Source organism: Syngnathus leptorhynchus, chromosome 10 (genome assembly GCF_054491065.1).
Source record: "Syngnathus leptorhynchus isolate UIUO chromosome 10, UIUO_Slep, whole genome shotgun sequence".
Taxonomy (NCBI): domain Eukaryota; kingdom Metazoa; phylum Chordata; class Actinopteri; order Syngnathiformes; family Syngnathidae; genus Syngnathus; species Syngnathus leptorhynchus.
The window spans coordinates 539,881-561,831 of record NC_141204.1 but is presented as its reverse complement, the minus strand read 5'-3'; the positions used below and the strand labels follow the sequence as shown (position 1 = coordinate 561,831).

Here is a 21,951-nt window from a genome sequence, read left to right as displayed (position 1 = left end):
TGTGTGTGTCTGTGTGTGCGTCTTCTTGCACAGGGGATCGTGATAAGAGATGTCAGTGTCAGCCCTGGGGGAAGACGCTTGCTAATAGAGTTTGCTCTGTGGAAGAGAATGCCCTAAGAACGTTACATTGAGCTGTGTGTGCATGCACATGCTCTAGCACACGTCGCATATTGCTTGATGAAGCTGGTCATTTTTGCTCTTTTCATCATGCAGTGAACGCCGGTGTAATCTGTGGCTATACATCTCTACGAAATCCCTTCGTGCCGTCCGTCATTGTTGAGACGGTGCGGCGAAATGCAGCAAGTTCTACCATATGCTCTTGTGATGAACTTGTATCAAGAAAACATGATTCATGCATGTGTGCACTTGAAGCTTTGATGGTGGCTGGAGCGCTACTGTACTGTAGTGTAGTGAAAGTGATCCTTAAGGAGTTGACGCTCCCTCCCGCTTTTTTTTTTTCCATTGCAAGTGTACAGTGTGGATGTGGACTTGCATGGATTATATGGCATTAGTTTGCCCACATTAGGCTTGCCGAAGGATTAGTCAACTCGCTTTAGCAGAAAAGCAGATTTGTCAGTCATGCTGTATTTCACTCTTCGTTTTACTGTCTATCTCACCATTAGTCTTGCACACGCCCACAAAACCAAATGAAGAATTGAAGCCCCCTTGAGGCCTTCAATCAATGAACATCTAGTGTTCCAACAATAGCAAGAAGATTTGTTTGTTTTTCAAAAGCCCTTTCCCCCCCCCCCCCCCCCCCCCTTCACTTGGATGAATAACCTAAATCAAAAGGAGTCTATCAATGGGAATGAGCCCTAGACAGCATCTAGGTTTTCTTGTCAAATGCTTCTTTTGAAATTCTCTGGCCCGTGTAACACTGAGCAAGGCTTCCACAGTGTATCTATCTCTATGCGTGCACATCTGTGAAAGTAGAAAAAAAAGACCCTTCACAAAACACTCCCTAATCTTTTTACAGAGGGCAGGATTATTCATCCAGATAGCAACTCAGATTTCTTTGATACAACCTTTCCATGTTGGATGGAAAATGACACGCCCCTCCCAAGCAATTGTTTGGATTGGTAGCTTAAAGGTACACTTGGGACCCAGCGGTGAACTCATAGAATGCAACAAACTAAGTTGCTCGCATGTGCATTTGGAATCTAGTCGACCGGCAATTTCTTGGGCAAATGTCATGACTGGCAGAAAGATGGAGGCAACATAAATGAAAAGCCAGGTCATTGAGCTAGAATCTATTTTTTATTTCCAAAAAATTCTACGCTGTCTCTAAGTGGCTCTTGGTATTTTAAGGTGGATCAGACATTTGAATGAATGAATAATTGCCCAAATTGAATTTAAAATGGATTTCATATGCCCTGTGATGTTTATTGTGTGCCTCCTTGAACATTTGTTGAGCGTGTGCACCTGCTCTGTGTCCAGCTGTGTGTGTGTCTTCTGCACCTCTGCAAGAGCAGGAGAAAACAGGATTAGTGCAAAGGCTTCTCACATGAGACCTGATGTTGTTTGGTGCTGCACTCCACTGCAGCTGCAGATCAATTGTGACAGCTCAATTTCACTGACCATGACAAGTCCCAAGTGCTTGAAACATCGAGCTCTCCCTTTCTTCGCCCAGATAGCGTTTTCTATTCAAAAATAAAAGGCTCCTTCTGATGTCTCGAGTGCCAAGAAATTCTGCTCTTTGAACCGAATGAAGTAGCGAAAAGGAAGGAACAGCCGAACCCACGCGAGCATCAACGAGTAGAGGCCTGAGCTGGAATCCAACCCTGCACTTTTGATACGTGAGGCGGATACGCTAACCAGTGCCATCTATGTGTTTGTGTGTGGTTTTTAAAAAGAATCTCTGCGTGGGCCGCAGACCGCTGGTACTGGGCCGCCCACCGGTGGTTGCAGACCACTGTAGTAGGAGACCGCAACTCTGTTGAAGAAAAACATCTCCTTGGTCTGATCAGTTTGTTTTCTTCTGCCTCACCTAGCCAGGTGCACGCTTGACTGAAAACGTGCATCGTAGGCGAAATTGTGGTGCCGTGCGTGGGTTTTGCCTTTTATTGTGAAGGTCTGTACCGGACAAAGCAGGAATGCGTTCATTTTGTCTGGCGTTTGTCAGAGTGCATCGACAAGCCGGCCGGCCGGCCGCTCACATCTGCCCGCTCCACTAAGTGCATCCATCTGACACGCTGCTCGTCTTCCTCCCTGCAGCCCAGACTCGTTGTCTGTCCCCTTCCTTTCTTGCTTCCTTCCTTCATTCCTTGCATCCTTCCTTGCATCCATCCTTGCATCCATCTTTGCAGCAGCCGCCCGTCTTTGGGCGACCTGCCGGAACGCTCAACCATCGGAGCGGAGCGGAGCCGAGCCGAGCCGAGCCGAGCGATGCCTGCTGACTCAACCGTGGGAGTAGGTGTGATGCTGTGCCGGCGGAGGAGGAGTAAAGGCAGGCGGAGAAAGCGAAAGGACTTGTTCGCCATACAGATGTGCTTCATGGGGATTCTGCTGGGACTCGTTGTTGCCCTCAACAATGTGGCACACAAGGAAGGTGAGAAACGCGCAAAGTTCGCGAATGTCAAGCGTGCATTTAGCAATGAGCAACTCAAATTGTATTCCGTTTTACTGACATCAATATACATCGAATGTGAACCATGTGATGGTGATGATGATGATGATGATGATGATGATGATGCAAACCACGATCGCAGAACATGTGCTGAGGATCTATCTCTATGAACAACAAGCCAACACATTTGGAGGCAGCAACTGTCAAGAGCTCATTTGTCAGCCCCCGCATTGTTTTGCTGGAAAGGGACCACAAAAAGTTGGTCATTAAAAAAAAACCCTCATATTTGCAGACTGGACTTTTTGGCAGGCAGGAAATGTTTGATATCTTGCAAAGAAAATGAAGAACAATTTCACTTCACTCCTTGCTACGAATGATGACAAAGTCAGAAGTGGCTGACATGCTTTACTTTCAGACATGTTGAGCCTTGACTATTGTTGTGCAAGCACTCCAGTTCAGTATTTAGCAAATAGCGCAATAGCGTCTACATGTTTGCCTTGTGTAACAAAAATCGTACTGCTTGCAGCATCCTTCCATGCAGACCGTGCCAGTTGAATTATCGGTCAGTGATGAAAAATGGGTGGGCAGAGCATCAGGCATAAAAAAAACATGTGACTCATGGTGGCCAACCTTTTTTGGGCTATGGTGCACATTTTGGACCGCAGTGTGGAGGTCTACCGTCATTTCAAGCCACGGTATCTGAATGTGACAAATTGTGCCATGCAGCACGGCGGTGCGTGTGGCCGGCTCCCAAGGCCGCAACCTGGATTTCTCCGTGGGGCATATTGTCCCAATTCCTGCATGGCATTTCTCTTTCAAAAACATGCGTAATGGTTCAATTTTCATTCGAAGTGCGAATGGTGATAGTGGAATTGATTGATGGCCCGTCCAGGGTGTACGTACGTGTGGAGCTGGACTGTTAGAAAAACAGGACGTTGGATGGTCAAGTCACAACTCCCAGATAATGTATGTGGCATGTCCATGAATCCATTTCTCAGTTGTATTTCACCCAGTCCAAAAAAAAAAAAAAAGGCACAGACACAAATGACAAGCGCTGTATATGAAGGAGGGATCAGCTACGTATATGAGCTGCTATTATCTCCAGCTTTTAATGCTGGCTGAACTTTACCGCTCATGCTATAGACAGGCCATTTCTTGGTAGGAGCATTAGTGCGTCCGTGACCTCATGACATAACTCGGACCTTTGCTTGTTGGGTCTCGTCCTTTGTGTTTGCTCGGAGGATGGGTTGGGGGGGAGGGGGGCGAGTGCGGGGGACACAGATGGAGCACTTTGTACTGACAAAGCCTTGGGACTCAGAGCAGAGGAACAAAATTGGACAAAAAGGAAAACAGACAAGAGTGCAGTGCAGTGCGTGCTGAGAAGAGGAATGGGATCATGTGGGGACAGCTCAGGCTATGAAATAAGAAACAGTAGGATCAAGGAGATGAGAAGGAATAGACAGAAACACAGGGAGGTGGGATTTCAGTGCACTGCGCTAAATTGCCTGAGACAAGGAAGGTGAACAAATATGTCTTACTATTAAGCAGTCGGGCACAATGAAGAGGCCTCTGACCTATTATGCATTCTTTCTAACTGTGAGACTTTGTCACATGGAGCAGGAGAGGGCTCAGTGGCCAGGTGTGGCTCCATCGTGATCGCCCATGTCCAGCAGTTGGCTAACAGTAGGTCGGCGGGCCACATTGGGATGCCACATTGGGATGCCACGATGGGGACAAAAATGTTGCAAAGGACGCAGCCTGCACAAGAGGGAGACCCAACTTCTATGAATTTGGAAGCCGGCACTTGCTGTACAGGGATTGCCAGGTCCCGCCTCCCCTGCGTGCTCTGATGCCTCCATCGCCTGGGGCGGACGACTGCGCCAGAAGAGTCCAACGCTTCCTCCGTGCCCATTTCATCCTCATACAAGTGCCGCCTTATGTGAGCTGTGTGGGGAATGAACTTCTTATCAAAATAACAATCATCATCCAAGTACGAGTGCAGAGATTTTACAATGGAAAAGTGGTGACGGCATCCGCTCGGGTGGGAAGGAAGGGGGGGATGACTCCCCGCGGCGTGACACCATGCCGGAGAAAGGTAATTGCCGACAGACTGAACTGGCACTCGGCTGGCTCCGCAATGAGGCCGTGCTCGCTGAATCACTCCGACGGCGCCCGCCGAAAAAGAACCTCCGTCGAAAAGGTCGAAGGGTGGGATGACGGCTGACTTAGGCGCATCCTTCGGGTACGCGATGGTAACCACCATCCTACCTACGTACGTACGTCTGCGAGCTGTCCGGGATACGCAGCGACTCTCACCTGAAGTCACCTGGGAAAGGCTGAGTGAGTGAGGATGAGCAATAGAGTAAATGGAAAACTTCTCAATAAGTGCCAACCATTACCTTGGGCCAAATAGCTGCAGATGTGAGTCACTCAAAGCCTTTTCTTCTTCTTCTTCTTCGTTGTACGGCACTGTGGGTGAGCATAGAACACTTGCGTCCTTGAATATCAACACTGCAGGAGCCACCTAGCGCATTGATTTTGACTGACACTAATTGACTGGTCCCACTGAAAAAGAAGCTGCAGCGGGACGTAACTAATGTGAAGATTTGAGGAGTTTGAAGCTTTTCACTCTCTCTCCACCTGAGTCTGGTGATGAGAGGCGGCGGCGGCGGCGGGTGCAAGCTGTTCTTTCCTCCGCTTGAATAATCGTCTTTTTTGTATTTACAGCATTTAAAGTGACACCAGCAGAGCAACCTCATTTCCGTCTCTTTTCCTCATCCGGCCATGTCGAGGTTCATACATCAGAGGATGAGCATGTCATTTATTTGTTTGATCATTTTCCCACCTGTAAAATCCAACTGGAGCAAAATGATCAAATCTCCATTTTTAGCAAATAGCTTCCAGATGCTTAATCACATGCTCCATCTTTTGGAGACCCAGTCTGTGCTACATACCAACGTGGTCCGGTTCTTCTTCTCTCTTGGGAGCGAGCACAATGTTTAAAGATGATGCTCACAAAATGTAAATCCACTGCTCACCATGTTGGACGCGAAGCTCAACGATACATGCATCTGCCATACCTGAAAACCAACATTTCAAAAATGGAAAGCATCTGTGTATACCTAGCCGTATTCTTTTGCGCATGAACACATCTGTCAAAGAACGCTAATGAAGATGAAGTAGCTAATTAGGGATGACATTGAGGAGCGATGGGCGGCCGTGTTATTTGACGTTATGGGGTCGACTTAGACCTATACCCGTCCGACTCTGGACAATATAGGACACAGGATAGGAATGCGTTTGAAATATGTGGACACACATATCTATCTCTTGATGCTAATGATTTCCCACAAGCATTTTCTTTTTTTCCATATCACGCTCATCTGATAAAAATGCACCGCATAGTTGGCCTAGATGCAGAGGCTGGAAGGCTTGCGCAGGTACGAGGAGATCCAGCAAATCAAACACACACACACACACACGTAGCGTCTTCCAGTGTGTATTTCACTTCACGTTTGTAATGGTATCAACAATGAGGTCTGTGCACAGATGCGCTCCGTCGTCAGAGCTTTTGTCTTGCTTCGCTGCTAATTTATCCTCACCAAAAAGTCGCATCGATCCGAAAGGGTGAAGATTATCATTTGCAATTGTAGCTCGGTTCAGACCTCTTCAAATCAATGACTTTGCGGATACTGTTAGTACGGAGGACCTTCCGTGCTATTCTGCTTCAGTCTGTTGCAGTCTACCGCAAGGTCAAAATGGAATTGTCCATTTTGTTCAACCCGTGTCATCCACTCGTGCGCAATCCCCGTCAGAATTTTGTTCTAGCGTTATGAGGAAAATAGATTGCTTTGACCTTGTCTTATGTTTATGTCATACGGACATACATATAAGAAGAGGACATTAAGCCTGCCTGTGTCAAAGCAAGGGCAGCCCAGCCTAGCACTGATGCAGCTTGGCAGATTTCACCCTCGGGTTCTCTCGGTGGAACTGGACACAATACAACTAGCTTGTGATTTTGCCCCAAATAATGACCGGTGCAAGCTGCTTTTTTCACTGACAGCCAAAACCTTCAAAAGCATTTTTTTGCCGACTCTCTTCGCGGTTACAGTTTTGAACACCAAGAATCCGAGCGGGATTGGAAGCCAGGAAAAAAAAAAATGGTGCCGTAGCTGCCCTCTACAGCATTGTGCGCATTCTGTTCTCCAATGTGCTTGCAAAATGGGATCAATTTAGTGTAGACTGCTGCTATTTATGGAAAGTCTGCCTATGCTGAGGCCTGTTGCATTGGATTGGAAGAAGGCTGCTTGCGAATGCAGTGACCTACATGAATGAACCGGAATGGAGCTCTGCATGCTTCCATCTCAGCCATCCAGCCAGCCAGCCAGCGTTCCTGCAGGAGCGTGCTGACACAACACGCATATGTCATCTCTCTTTGTTCTGTGGCAAATATTAATGCAATATTCAAATATTCATGCAATGTCAATGAACACTGGACCTTAAACTTTGGCTCTCAAATGAGATTTAGGTGTAAGACATGGGCTTTATTTTGTGGACTATTTATGTATTGACTCATAAAAGACGAGTGTATTGATCCCTGTAATTCCTCTGTTTTATCCCATTCCGACTCTCAGCACACCACGTTTCAAGCTCCGTAATACTGGAAGAGCCGAGGCGGGAGAGTCGACACCTTCTGCAAGACTTCTATGACAACCGATCCGAGTTCCTCTCGGAGCTTGACAAAAACTGCACCGAACCAGGTGAGATTAACAGCGAGGGAAGAGACACTTGTTAGTTGGACGGTGTTCGAGTCAAATCTAGTGGTGAACACACTTCCACTGAATGCCACAGGTGTATTGTGCATTTATCCCCAACATATGTTGGTAGTTGCTGCCCACTCCCTCCTTGCGTAACCGATGTTGCGCACTATTGTGTTGTTCTCCTGGCACGAGTGTTTTCCATGTGGGATCCCGGCTGGGCCTGAGCGAGGCTGATCCCCTGCCAAGCATTCTCTTGATCTCATTGTAAACACTCCACACATGTATTGCACAGTCTCTCTCTCTCTCTCTCACACACACTTCATTTTTCACTTTCAAGATCCAGAGACATTTCTGTTTGTCATCTCATTGGATTAAGTGCAGTACTATGTTAGGGACACAGTTCCTATTTCATTCAAATGTGTCTCTGGAAATGTTTGATTCTTCTTGCTTTCATCTCGCAACGTACCTGTACATCGCGATTTCTGTTTGCCAGCGCCCTGATTTTAATGCAAAGGAGAGGGATGGGACGGGACGGGATTTTAGCCCAAACACATGAGAGGAAAAGGGAGCCACAGCCGTAAATGCCAAAGCGTGATGCTCACGCACGTGACAGCAATGGCCCCAAAATAGCCAGCCCCCTTTGTCAGAACGCTTCCTTGGATATCCTTCAAGGTGAAAAGGCTTGCAAGTCTCTGATCCGACCCACCGTGTGCTAGTAAAGTGAAGTGGTGGCTGAGGGAGGATAGGCTTGGACTTCCTTTTCTATAGCTCTATTTTTATGGTCTGTGTGAGTCACAGCTGTTTTGTGAGCTGTCTGTCCATCTCTCCAGAATCGTTGCTTCGCCTTGAGGAAAGACCAGCTTTGAGAGTCCACACTTTAGAACCATTGTGCTGATCATGCAAATTTCTCTTAGCTTTGAAAATGGACCCTCATCCCCCTGCTGCCATGGAAACCAGTGCACTATGTCACCGGTGTATGTACGCTGTGTGTGTGTGTGTGTGTGTGTGTGTGTGTGTGTGTGTGTGTGTGTGTGTGTGTGTGTGTGTGTGTGTGTGTGTGTGTGTGTGTGTGTGTGTGTGTGAGTCTGTTGTTTACTTGCTAGCGATGCGCGTTTTACAAAAAGTAAGCAGTACTTCAACAGAACTTTTTTTTTTTATGATTATTTTGGCCAATGCAGCAACATAACGTTGTTCACTCTTGTCTAACCTTTAATATCTTTGGCTATATTTTTTTTTGCTTGGCTGCATTTTGTGACACTGTTGAACCTCAGCAGGGATGTTACCATTTCCAAAGTGAAAAACCTGATCCGATGGACCTCAGACAGGCAGTCAGATCGTTATTTTGGGAAAAGGTCAGGGACCAAGATAACACCGTTTCATTGAAATAAAGTCTCCTCAGCCAGCCACATAGCTATTCACATAATGCCGAATGTGTGAACTTGTTAAGAGATGGCACACCCTTTTTCGTTTGAATTGACCGAAAACTGCGTGTGTCGTGTATCTTCTTCACGTGGCTCTTCTTAAAAAACACAGAGAATTGTCATTTTTCATAACTTGATATGGCACAGAGTTGTTTGTTCTAGAAAAACACGCCTATTCGCTGTTCTTGTGCTCGGGTCAAATATTTCTTTTGCATCATTTCTTTGAAAGATTTTGTTGTTGTTGTTTGGTGATCTTTTTCAGATGTGCAATTTCCATGAAAGTCCTGCAATGCACAGCCGTAGCAAAAGCAAAATGAATTGAGTTTGTTACCAGCTAAAACGTCAAGGCGATTTGCTTCGATTGAATAACATAAAGCTAATAGCGCAAGATTCCAAAAGCATTCATGTGTCCACAAATGTGTGCGGTGTTTACATGACGCTCAAATTTGAGCGTTTCACTGGGAAACAGCGATATGTCAAATCAACGTGTTTGGCAGCTCTCGCCCACTCCGCGGCCGCCAAAAGCACAGGCGGCCAGCGGATAAATGAATGACGAGCCTGCCTGCCTGCCTGCCTGCCTGCCAAGATTATGAAATAGCTGAGATGGAAGAAGCCCAAATGTTCATTTGCGTTCCTGCTTGCTTTATTAATGCTGTTTACGCTCAGCTGTGTTTCATGCTCTATCAGGTTGCTTGCGCTGCAGCTATCAAATATGACATTCCAGAAAGGAGACGATGTTTGAAAGCTCCGACATCCACTCATTCCTAACCTTTGAAAGGAAACCGTGAGCATAATACGCAGCCGGCAGACCAGACGTAGGTACTGCGCTCTCATCATTTGAATCAGCAAGATCATATCAGGCCGCGGATAAAAGCAACATTTACTGCAAGTAATGTGTGCATGATGGGATTCATGCCATGTGTTGAGTCATGTCAAATGTGTGTGCTGTGGGCTCAGCACTTGCATATTAGGATGGTGATTTCTTGAGGCGTGGCCTTCATGAAGGAGCTGTCATGAAAAACATCTGGAGAGGTTCAACATGTTTATTTGCTATGAACAGTGTGGTTTTTTTAATAGCTCTTCATTCGACATCAAGCCTGATAATGACGCAGCAGCATTGTGGCCTACTTACTGGATCCAGGCTGCTGCCGCTGCCGCTGCCGCTGCTGCACGCCACCACCTACTGTGCATACAGTAGATGGTTAATATAGTCTACTCAAATAAAACCTTGTGAAATATAATGAACGCACGAGACAAGCGTTTCATCTGTGACACACTCCGTCGGTACTTGACCCTGTTAGTGATGATTGATGAAAACCTAGTTCTTAGTCTTGCCGTCAATGGACAAAATGGGCGTCTGTCAGTGACGGACGGATTAAGCAACCTTCCTTCCTTCCTTCCTTCCTTCCTTCCTTCCTTCCTTCCTTCCTTCCTTCCTTCCTTCCTTCCTTCCTTCCTCTGATCCGACTTGTTGCCACCTCCCTGATTAAATGCCACTATTAGCATGTAACCTTTAGCTCAGTGTTGCACGCACAAGCAACAAGTTTTCAGTGTGCGGTTTTGTCCATGTGCATCACAATGCCCTTCCCCCCCCCGTCACTCATATTCTTCGGACGGACACGTGCAAGCTGGCAAAGCGGATTCTCGCTCGTATCTCTTGTGTTCACACACTTGGAATAGGCCCAGCGTGATTTATTTCACCTCTCCCAAATGTTCTCCCTCGGCCATCCTTCTTCCGTGAGTCACAAATAGATGCTACGTTCCTCGAATGAGACCTTGTGGTCTTCAGCACAGTAGAGGAGGTCGAAGGGACAAGATAAACGATAACAATGCTTTGTTGAAATCTTTTTCTTCCAGCGACGTCCGGTGTTGTACCTCAACGCGTTCAAATGAAGGAACGTTGACAAACTCGTTCATATTTTGAGCGTGAACCTTTTTGAACGATGGACAGGTAGCCTGGTCAGAAAAGCACCACTGCTGAAAATGATGGGAACTCAGCAGTCAGCACCGCCTGCTATTTCAGATGACGCATATAAAAAGGAGAGCAATATTGAATATTTCAGTGAGTTAAGTCATAATTTGTTGCATCATTGGAGTGGTTTGTACAGCCGCAGCAGCAGCAGCAGCAGCAGCAGCAGCAGCAGCAGCAGCAGCAGCAGCAGCCGCAGCAGCAGCAGCCGCAGCAGCCGCAGCAGCAGCAGCAGCAGCAGCCGCAGCCTGCAGCAGCAGCCTGCAGCCATTGGCTGAGCCAGTGTCTGCAGCTAATTGCGCCCTCAGGCTGCAGACACTCGTTAATCCCCAAATAGAGAGGAGGCCAAGCAACCTCAAGTGTTCAGCTCTTGGGGGTCTTTTCTGCCTTCTGACTTTTTCAATGGTTCAAGGCTCATATTTGCTGTCAAGCTGCTCATCCGACATCTTTTCTTCTCCCTGTGTGTTTTCTTGCAAGTCTGCCCTTTTTCTTTCCATTCACGATTGGGTGATGTGTTAGGTAATACCACCCGCATGAAGTGAAGTACTTGCGGCAGAAAATAAATGCAAGCACATGCTGCTGCTGCTGCTGCTGCTGCCTGTGTGTGCGAGTGTTGCAATTGCATGCTTTGAAACCAAACTGTATGTATGACATGACTTTGGCTTCCATTTTTCATGAAGTAAGTGGCTGCGTTTGTGCTGCAGCAGCCTGCTCTCCTCCCCTCTCCTCTCCTCTCCTGTCTGTAAATGGAGATTGACAAGAATGGGAAGGACACTGAGTCATCTGTAATGTCGTCCAAATAAATGAATCACTTCTTCTTTTTATGAAATGTCTCCAATTTCTCCAAAGTGACTTTTAAAAACTATTTGTCAAAACAAGTGTATTTCTCTCGAGACGGCTTTTGTTGTGTTTGAATGATTCTTCCTTGAAGCGCTGAAGCCAATTTGGGATGCTGCTCAACTTCCTCTTGTATTTCAAGTTATTTTTCGGTTTACTTATCTTTGTTTGTTGTTAGAATGTGACAAATGTTTTTGGATCAACTTTGGAAGAGGGCTGAAGTTGAGCCTGTTAATTGTGTTTACAATGCGTGTGTGTGTGTGTGCCACAACAGCGAGCTTATTGTAGATAGAGGAAACACCATCTGTCATCTGCATGAAAGTGTTTTTTTTTTTTCTTTTTCCCTGCTGCTCTGAAAACAGCGAGGTCTCCCATTACGCCTTTAATGATGTATAGGATTTGTCAGATGTTTTTCTCTTTCTGTTTGTGTCTGTATGAGTGCCACACAACTCTTATGTAATGCTTGCGCTATTATGCAAGGCGGGGAGAGCGGGGGGAGGGGGGCCGACTGTTGTTTCCAACCCTCAAGTGACAAGCCGTCCGTCCGTCCGTCCGTCCGTCCGTCTCTGCTTGGGTCAATCCACGTTGAGCTCACGAAGCTCAGGGATTTGGCAGCTGACTTGGCCCCTACACGCCAGATTTCTTCATCAGGTCACACTCACCATGCAGCTTCCCACTATTTTGTTTGATCAATTCAAATGATGGAATTATGGAGATGATCCTTTTTTTTTTTCAAATTTATTCTCAATGATTCTAAAAAATGTCACTTTGTTTTCAACATTTGGCCTGTTTTATCCATTCGCCAAACACAATGACTGACATCTTCATCTGTCAGCCTCCTTTTGCGACTCTTTGCATTCTCATCTTAGAATATTCAAATGAGTCAATGTTTGGGAATTGTTTTCTTTTTTTTCTCGGGCACCACCAAGGGGGCGATTTCCAACGCATCCGCACACCCACTTTGACCTTATTTATTCCGAGGTGATGACACAACAGCTTTCTAATAGCGTTTGATCAGATTATATACTTAGCCAAATGGCTTTAGCGCAGCAGATATGGTAAGCATTGATTTTTCACCTTCTTTTCTAAATGCAAAGATTATACAATGCTTTTTGTCTCGCTCACGCTCTGACATGCCGTTTTTGTTTTTTTCATGGAATACTTCATGAGATTAAAACAGTACTAGAAGGTTACATCATTGCTGGTCTGTTTAAATATCCTCCATCATAATCCTAAATCATTTCAGATGCTTAGTATATCTGACTGAGTTGTTATGACAATGTGCATTTCAAATTCTCCATCGATATTGTATACATTGAGGATGTGACTGCCGACAAAAACACTGGGATGATTTCTCAGCCAAATGTTTCCAAAGCCCTTTGCGGTGCAGAGAATATTGAAACATAGCAGTAAAAGACAGCAAAGAGCTGGCCAGGTCCATCTCCTGACCTCAAGCAAGCAGCAAGCAGCAAGCAGCAAGCAGCAAGCAGCAAGCTCAATTGAAAGATGACCAGGTCAATCTCCTGACCTCAAGCAATGACCCTATGTTTTTCTATCATTTTTTGGGACAATTTATCTTGATGAAATGTTCAGTATTTTTCTATATCGACCTATTTGTCTATGAGTAGCTCCTCCACATGATTTCCTTTTTGATGACTTCTCTGCCGGCTGCAGGTGCCATGGCCTGACTCACAAGCTCTGGGCTATGCTATAGTGAGGGAGAGAGAGAAAGCGAGAATGTCACTGCACATTGGGTTGCCATTCTGTTACACAGCCACATCAGCGCAAGTTAAGAAGACGCACAATGGAGCTTGCCCAGCCAATCCCAAATACACACAAAGACACACAGAGTGGGTCATGCTGGGCCACAGCTATTTTTAACCCAAGCGCTTGTATGCACACTTCCATGTAATCCTGGGAATCCATGTGGCTTCTTTTCTTCCAAAATGAATTCATTGTGACGTCGAGGTCACGACCTGATTGAAATATATGATATTTCCTCACCGAGCACTCTTTGATCAGGTCTTGTTAAATGTTTGGAGGTCACTGCCAAGCTATTGAGACGTTTCTCATTTCTCAGCGGATAATAATAATATTAAGGGGCTTCTTTCTTTCTTTCATTGTGTGTGCAGCCATTCACGAGTTCCCCAGAGACTACTTCACGAACCAGGAGCGCGTTGACGGAGCCGTGGGATTGCATGTCCTCTGTGTGAGTGCCTCACCCTATAATATTGAGCTGCAATATTTCTACTTGCTTTTGTCTTTGCTTTGCTAGAAATCATTCCTACTTTCACACATGAGAATGCATTCTAATTACCAGGGAGAAGTCATGTCTCTCTCGTGGGTGTTTAGTTGCATAATAATGCCATGAATATGGATGTACATCAGTGATGTGCTCTATAAAAGGAAATATCGCAAGCATGTAAATATGTTTTGCTTCTCTCTAAAAGAAGAGAATCTGTAGACAGAAATGATTTCAATGCAGCAGCAGTCAAGTTGAAAGTGCGTGCCTGCGTGGGTGCGTGCGTGTGTGTGTTTGCAGGCCGTCTATATGTTCTATGCCTTGGCCCTCGTGTGTGACGATTACTTCGTCCCCTCATTGGACAAGATATGCGAGGTAAATCCTATACCATTGTTTTAGCCAAATTTGCCATGAGGATTTTTCGTTGGCTTTTCACATTGCTTTTTCTCCCCGCTAGCGTCTTGATCTCAGTGAAGATGTCGCAGGGGCAACCTTCATGGCTGCGGGAAGTTCAGCGCCTGAATTGTTCACCTCGGTCATAGGTGACAAACGTACACAACAGGAACATACGTATAACAGACAGAAGAAAGATTCCTATCGAACACCTAAAAATCAGTCAACGGATCTCAGCGAGTTCCTCGAAGATTATTCCGTCACACTTGGCAAGCATGTGGCCATTTACGTATAAGTCTACAGACAATCAAATTCTAAAGTGTAAATTCAAATTGTATTTGGCAAAACGTGGGGCCTCTCTTTTTCTATAGTTTAGGCTGAGCAGCAAGTGATGTTTGAAACAATCCAAAATGTATGCCCCCAACTCAACATGTGCAGTAATGATGGTTGACGTCTCTGCTTTGCAGGAGTATTCATTACGAAAGGGGACGTTGGGGTCGGCACCATTGTCGGCTCAGCTGTCTTCAATATCCTCTGCATTATTGGAGTATGTGGGATCTTTTCCATGCAGGTGAAAAATGCAGCAATGCAGCCGTTGTTGTTTGTCGTCAAGTACTTCAGCTTGGTACGAGGACATTTCATCTGCATAATTCAACGGTTACGGGGATTCAAGGACCTTCATAATTCTCAATTTGCTGGCAATCGTTTACAATAAAATAGACAAACTGAAGATAAGATTCAAACGGATCCCTGAGGACAAAAACAATCGAGTCTTTCATTTGTGAGGCAATCCAGCCAGCTTTGAGACATTACATTGATCTTGATAACGACGCAAGATCAGTTCATACGAGAAAGGTCATTTTCCCCAGAAAGAGAGTGAGAAAAGCCTTCAGTTGTCACCGCAATGATAATTGAGCTCAAGAAAGTCAAGGAGAAATGCTTTGAATTGCATCTAGTCTTCAAATGATTGTCATTTGTTTTGAATGGCTTTCTGCTTCCTGCTTCCTTTCTTTCTTTCTTTCTTTCATGAATGCACATCACAGTTCACACGTAAGGTCAGGGCCAGTTTGAAAATCCCCTCTGCCCCTTTAATCCTTTGAGCAACGGCCACACATAGTTGAAAGAATATTTTTCCCATCTAGATGACGCACTGATGTGTTTACCTTGTGAAAAGTGACAGTCGTCAAGCGCCTCTTTGTCAACTGGACTAATCGGTCATATTACAAAGTCAAATAAGTATTACCATACTGATTGACTCTTTCTCTTAATCATGTGGAAAGTAAAAATCACCCGGTCATTTGTAGTCAACACTTAAGTGTGAGTGCTGATTGTTTTCCCCAGACCATCCATCTGTCCTGCTGGCCTCTGCTCAGAGACTCCTCCTACTACACTCTGTCTATCTCTGCTCTGATTGTGGTAAGTGCCTACTTGGAATTGTATTCTCATTTTTCCATATAGTGCATGTAGAAATGCAACGTTGACGGTATACCCCCTTCTTTCCTTATTCTAGTTCATATATGACGAAAAAGTGGTTTGGTAAGTGCCATTTATGAAATTACGTATTTCCTCCCATTGACAGTTCCAGAAAAAAAAAAACATCTTGATTGTGCTTTTTAGGTGGGAAGCACTCACCTTGATTCTGATGTATTTCGTCTATATTTTGATCATGAAGTAAGTTTCACAACAAAATGCATAGCAAGTCAAACGGAAGTGAAAATGAGTCTAGTTTTAAGTGTTGGATTTGTTTCCTGCAGACTCAACTCCCATGTGCTACGCTTTCTGGAGCGGCGGAAGAAGAACTCGTCCACTTTAAGGAACGGCGCCGCGAGTAACGGCGAGCTAGACGATGGCTCCGATGCGACCGCCGTCCTGCTGAAAAAAGGTAAAAGCTCTCAAGTTGTAGTGTTTGACACATGATGGCAGCAAAGCACTACATTTAGCTCAAGTGTAGGCGCCCAGAAATTTTTCTCCTTTTACTTCCAATTGTTGTTATTATAATGGACAAATGTCTCAATACCTGTTCATCGTGTTTAGTGCATCCGTAATGTATTGACCCTGTGTGTGCGTGTGTGCGTGTGTGTGTGTGTCGTAAAGCAAACCGCCACGGGAAAACATCCGTGTTGATGGTTGATGAGCTTCTTTCAGCATACCCCCACCAGTTGTCCTTCTCAGAAGCCGGCATGAGAATCATGATCACCAGCCATTTCTCCCCGAGAACCCGCCTCACCATGGCCTCCCGAATGCTCATCACTGAGGTAAGGCCTTTAAGAAATATTCTGGCCACTGTCTCAGAGGGATGATGACGTGAGGTTTGCGATGCGCGTACAGAGGCAACGTCTGATCAACGCACAAACTTTGATCAATGGCGACTCGGACGGCCCCGCCAAAGGAGCGGGCAAGCGGGCTATAGAAAACGGGCTGTCTGGAGCAGAACGCGGTGTCAACGTGCGGCGGGAGGATCACGAGGAAGGCAATGAGACGGAGAACGAGGACAATGAGAATCACGAAAATGATGAGGAGGAAGAAGAAGAAGAAGATGGACAAGGACCTTTTGTGCCCTTCCAGTGTCCAGGTAGGTGAAAGAAGTCTTTTTTTCAAATGAAAACTTCCACATCCCAACTTCTTGTGCAAATAGCATTAGTATTGTGTAGTTTGAAAAGAACCGCTCATCTGCTGTGTTAAAAGAACCGAAAAGATATTGTTTCATGTGTGGTATATATGAAGTTTGGTCCCAGCAAAACAATTCAAATCATTTCATTAATCCCAAGAAATTGTTGCGCTGCGTCACGAAATCCATTTCGCGTGAAACGGTCATCAAACAGGGGTCGCGACATTCCAATTTGGCTTGTAATTGTAATTGTATTTGAAACGTATGTGCGTGTATTGCAGCGGGTCTATGCAACAAAGTGAAGTGGCTACTGGCCTGGCCTCTGTGCCTGCTGCTCTACTTCACCGTGCCCAACTGTTCCACGCCTCGTTGGGAGAACTGGTTCATGCTGTCCTTTGTCTCCTCAACCCTGTGGATCGCTGCCTTCTCCTACTTCATGGTTTGGATGGTGAGACTTTTCACCGTCTCGCCCAAACTCCGTTGTGGCTGGATGGATGGAAAACGTGCAGCCGTTCTCCCGCCATTGAACACTGTCAATCGGGGCTATTCAGTTGGGCCAAATTTTCAAAATAACAAATGGAATCTTTCTTTACACTTGTAGTTTATTGATCAATTCAAATGATTCCTAGGTTCTTCCTTTCAACAATGAAACTAATTCCAGAGGATTGAAACATATATCGTGTAGTATTGTTAGAATGTAGCATCAAAGATGATCTCAGGAATAAGCGGCGTTATTTTCAAGTGTTTTGTCCCTCAGGTAACGGTGATTGGCTTCACTCTGGGCATCCCCGACGTCATCATGGGCATCACCTTCCTGGCAGCTGGGACCAGTGTCCCCGATTGTATGGCCAGCCTCATCGTGGCAAGACAAGGTAGGCGGGCAGGCAGCCACGCAGGCAGGCAGCCACGCAGGCAGGCAGCCACGCAGGCAGGCAGCCACGCAGGCAGGTAGGCAGGCAGGCAGGCAGCCAGGCAGGCGTCACACAGGCGTATATTTGACTGAAAAGTGGGCGGACAGTTCAAGAGGGGTCCTTCAACTGTCTTTTGATCGGTGCTTTTTTTAGCTCCTGTCATCAAATATTGAAACAGGTCTGTTTTTCCGGACGTGTGGAAACGTGCGCCCTGCCCTGCCCTGCCCTGCCCTGCCCCGCCCCGCCTTGGCTTTGTGCTCGCTCTGCTCTCTTCAAATCGTGCTTTCTTCGGGGACATCAGTCAGACACGTGATGACACCGCTCTGACCTTTTTGAACCCCCAGCCGAGCCGCCCACCCACGCTGTCTGCTTTTTGTTGTTGTTGTCGTTCCAGTCGACTTAGCAACTTTCTCCCTGTGCTTCTTTCTGCGCAGGAATGGGAGACATGGCGGTGTCCAACTCCATCGGTAGTAATGTGTTTGACATCTTGGTGGGACTTGGCCTCCCCTGGGCCCTGAAGACACTCGCCATTAACTACGGCTCCGACGTAAGCGGCAGGGCAGATCAAATAGGAGAAAGGCCAGGGTTACTTTTGGTTGGATCGCAGTCCAATTCAATTGAAACACTTTGTTGCAGATCAAGTTATACAGCAAAGGACTGATTTTTTCTGTGGGGCTTCTGTTGGCGTCTGTCTTTCTGACGGTGAGTGCGCATGGAAAGGCCTCATCACTTTCAGTCTTTATGATGCAGATGCCTCATCGCTTCCTTCAATGAATGTATGCATGCATGTGATTATTTCACCAATGCTACAAAAGATGCAGCGTATAAGTATTTCTAGCGCACGATGCGTTCACGTTCTTCATTCATTCAGCTTCTCATCAGGGCGCTTGTGTGTGTTCAGGTCATTGGCGTTCACCTCAACAAGTGGACGCTGGACAGGCGCCTCGGTCTCATATGTCTCCTCCTCTACTCCGTCTTCCTGTGTTTCTCTTGCCTCATCGAGTACAACATCTTCACCTTTGTCAACCTGCCCACCTGCAGAGATGACTAAGCCGCACACGCACACGCAGCGGGCACACGCGCACACACACTTTCAGACGTGGCATTTGAAGTTGAATTAGATGGCGGCGTAGCAAAATTGCAAATCTTATTGACGGGATTAATGTGCAGACAAGGTTCCCTCAGTGGAAATCGCAAATGCCTTTCTTATTTATTTATCTATCAGTATGAAAAGCGGAGGGACGGCCCACGCGGGCAGCGGCGAGCACAACTTTCTGATGTGGTGGACCTTTTGGGGTTTGTTTGTTTGTTTGTTTGTTTGTTTGTTTGTTTGTTTGTTTGTTTGTTTGTTTGTTTGTTTGTTTGTTTTCCCCCATCGTGGGCCGTCATCGTTTCGAGGAAACGTTGGAATTTAGCGCTGTGCCACCACCGTGTGATTCCAAGTCAATGAACTGGTATGGGCTGGGATTTTGTCCCAGCTGTCATTATCTGAGCATATTCTGGATTATGATGACAGATCCACAATTGATAGCATTGAGCGATGGGACACATTGTCACTCATACATATCCAAAATACACCAGGGCATTATTACCCGCTGATATTTTGTAAATGTTACAAGACAGCTGACGTAGCCATGTTTTGTATTTCAAATGAATTGGCTTGCTTTTCGGTTGCCATTTGTACATAGCCTTGTGTAAATAACCCCAGATGGCTGATTTATTATTTATTGGCGTCATACGCACATTTCTCCTTTGGAGGTCACAGAACAGGTTTATTTATGGTGCCAGGGTGGCTGCAATGCACACTTCTTGACAGATGACAAGCACAATTTGATGACTTGATTTCGATGCAGCATTAGGGAACCAAAAAAAGTCCAAATGATCTTGCACTATAGAGCCGAAACTAGCTTTAGAAAATGACCTCTTGTGACTGCCTCTTTGTTGTCCTTCAAATGGTCCGAGCTGATTATAGGGATGCTTTTCCTTGTAAGATGATGCATTTCTTTTGGCTCGAGCACTGCGAACACAGTGTTTCTTAGGAGTGACACGCAGAAGCAAAGTACACTTTTTGCCGCTGCTTTTTGCTCCTTTCATATATTGACGAAATAGACACTGATGGCATTATTTGATTAGCTACTCTTTCGTAGATTTCAAGATGTTGTATAAGACATCAGGACATCCTCGCTTGAATACTTTCTTTGTTTTTCCGTCGAGAAACTTTGTATTTTGTATGGCCTGATGTTTAGATTTGTCCCAATTTGGTAGGTTTGTTCTACAGTATTTGAATATTTGTACTAGATTTTAGAGCATGTTAAACGTAGGTTTGTGAGCGCTCCCGAGTACTTTTACGCCACTACGAGGAGTCGGCAAACGGCACACAATTGCCACTTATTCCTCAAATGACTTCCACAACTGTTAAAACCTGTTGATTCTTGCACAGTATCCTCAAAAATGTTTTTCTGTTGTTGTTTTGCCCTATTTTATTCCACTTTGTTTTGAGTCAAACAATAGAAAAGGAATTGGATTTCAATTCTAATTTCCATTGTTTGTTTTGGTTTGGTTTGGTTTTGGTGGGAGCTGCTCAGTTGTTCAGTTATGTCATCTGTGCTATTACAGGAAAACAGGGTTGAAAGTTGTTGAAGAACACATATGATGCAATAATTATTATCATACAAACATGTGGACATCCCACTTTAAATACGAAAGAATTTTTCATTGATAAGCATTATCAAAAGAATATAAGCGGTGTGTTTTTTTTTTTTTATGTACGGTGTGACACTTCACCAGCGGATCTTTTATCTCAGAAAAACGATTCATACCAATCAAACAGGACCCTTTTTATAATTACAGGAATGCATTTTGCAACTAAACAATCAAATTACAACTTGCACCATTCCACTGAAGAAATCCCCTTTTTAATGCCGGTGAATTCATTAGTAAACGTTCCACGTTGTTGCTCTCAGAGGATTCCCATTTTTAGGAACTTTGAGAGTTGCCACGAGAATTAATTTCCCTGAAGATGTGAGCTAATATGAGGCTATATTGTACAATATGACATTCTAGCCTAAGGTTTCAAATATTTATATACGTATTGAGGAGTAATTCTCATCGGACTAACACCAAGCTTCTCTGTTTTGTCTTTTCGGCAAAATATTCTCATTTACAAGATAGTACATTATTTGAATCCAGAGAACAACTTGTTATGTTTGCGTGCCAAGAAATTGATCGATCCGAAATGGAATGAATGCGAGGCATTGATGATCCAGGATATTCGGGACAATTTACCAAACGGTTGTTTATTTTGTCCATGTCTTTATTTGATCCAAGAAATGTTTCATATAGTCCTCGTTGCTCCTCTTGATCTTAACACATTCCAAAAATGTTGGGTATATTCAGTATTATCAGTGTCTGGCATGTGAATGTTTTTCTTTCGATTGTCAATCGGAACAGAGCGTATTCATAACATGCACTTTATCATAGGACAAATTGTTACAGGTTTGTTTTGAAATGATCCTCTGCTGCTATTTACAATATATACCGAAAACCAAAACAGTATACAATACCATGTGTTTTAAATCAACCAATGGTCAAAATTTGTCTGGGATTTTCTGAAATGTGTGATACCCATATAGATAATACTATATTTCAGATGTATTATATGTAGATACTAATAGGTGTAAATGTATATATTTTTTGTTTCCACATGTATATTTGTCGAATATATATTTTCATAGAATGTAGGCTGGCCTTGTACTCCTTTGTTTTGATGTGTGAGACCTCTCAAGCTACTTGTTTACTCGCATGGAAATTCATGTTCGATATACTGTAACAAATGATTTAGAGTTCATGATCTTAATGTATACTTGGATGGAATTCCACTGAATTCCCAGCACTGGATTTATTTCAAACAGCATGCTCTTGCTTGTTTATAGAGGTGGAGACTAGAGCTATTTGCAGAATACATTTCTGTACATGTGCAAGTGTTACCGCTTCTGAATCGAGGAACTTTCTAACTGGATAGTTTACTTTGTGTTTAGATGTTTCAAATGTCATTTTAGAGATCATTTTGCTACCAGAGCATTAATAAATATGTATTTGCTCAAGACAACCTATGTGTACAATTATTCTTCCTCGTGTCGAATGACTAAGTCCGATTTCATCGAAATAAATGTGAGCTCTAAAATCAAATGGAGGACATGAGCGAGCAAAAAAATCATTTCCCTCCCGAACTACTGTATTTGTGC

At 44.8% G+C, this 21,951-nt stretch overlaps 1 protein-coding gene across 1 annotated transcript; it reads left to right on the top strand.

Annotated features, from left to right (window-relative positions):
- The first annotated feature begins 2,128 nt into the window (after positions 1-2,128).
- slc24a3 (solute carrier family 24 member 3) lies at positions 2,129-21,753 on the top strand. The gene is made up of 17 exons (XM_085922976.1): positions 2,129-2,548; positions 7,201-7,326; positions 13,686-13,762; positions 14,096-14,170; positions 14,253-14,337; positions 14,656-14,759; positions 15,530-15,604; positions 15,699-15,724; positions 15,806-15,859; positions 15,943-16,070; positions 16,283-16,443; positions 16,517-16,760; positions 17,078-17,244; positions 17,554-17,668; positions 18,142-18,254; positions 18,344-18,409; positions 18,609-21,753. Exons 1-17 carry the CDS (start codon positions 2,386-2,388, stop codon positions 18,756-18,758), a joined length of 1,929 nt encoding a protein of 642 aa, XP_085779102.1. The 5' UTR covers positions 2,129-2,385; the 3' UTR covers positions 18,759-21,753.
- The last annotated feature ends 198 nt before the right edge of the window (positions 21,754-21,951 follow it).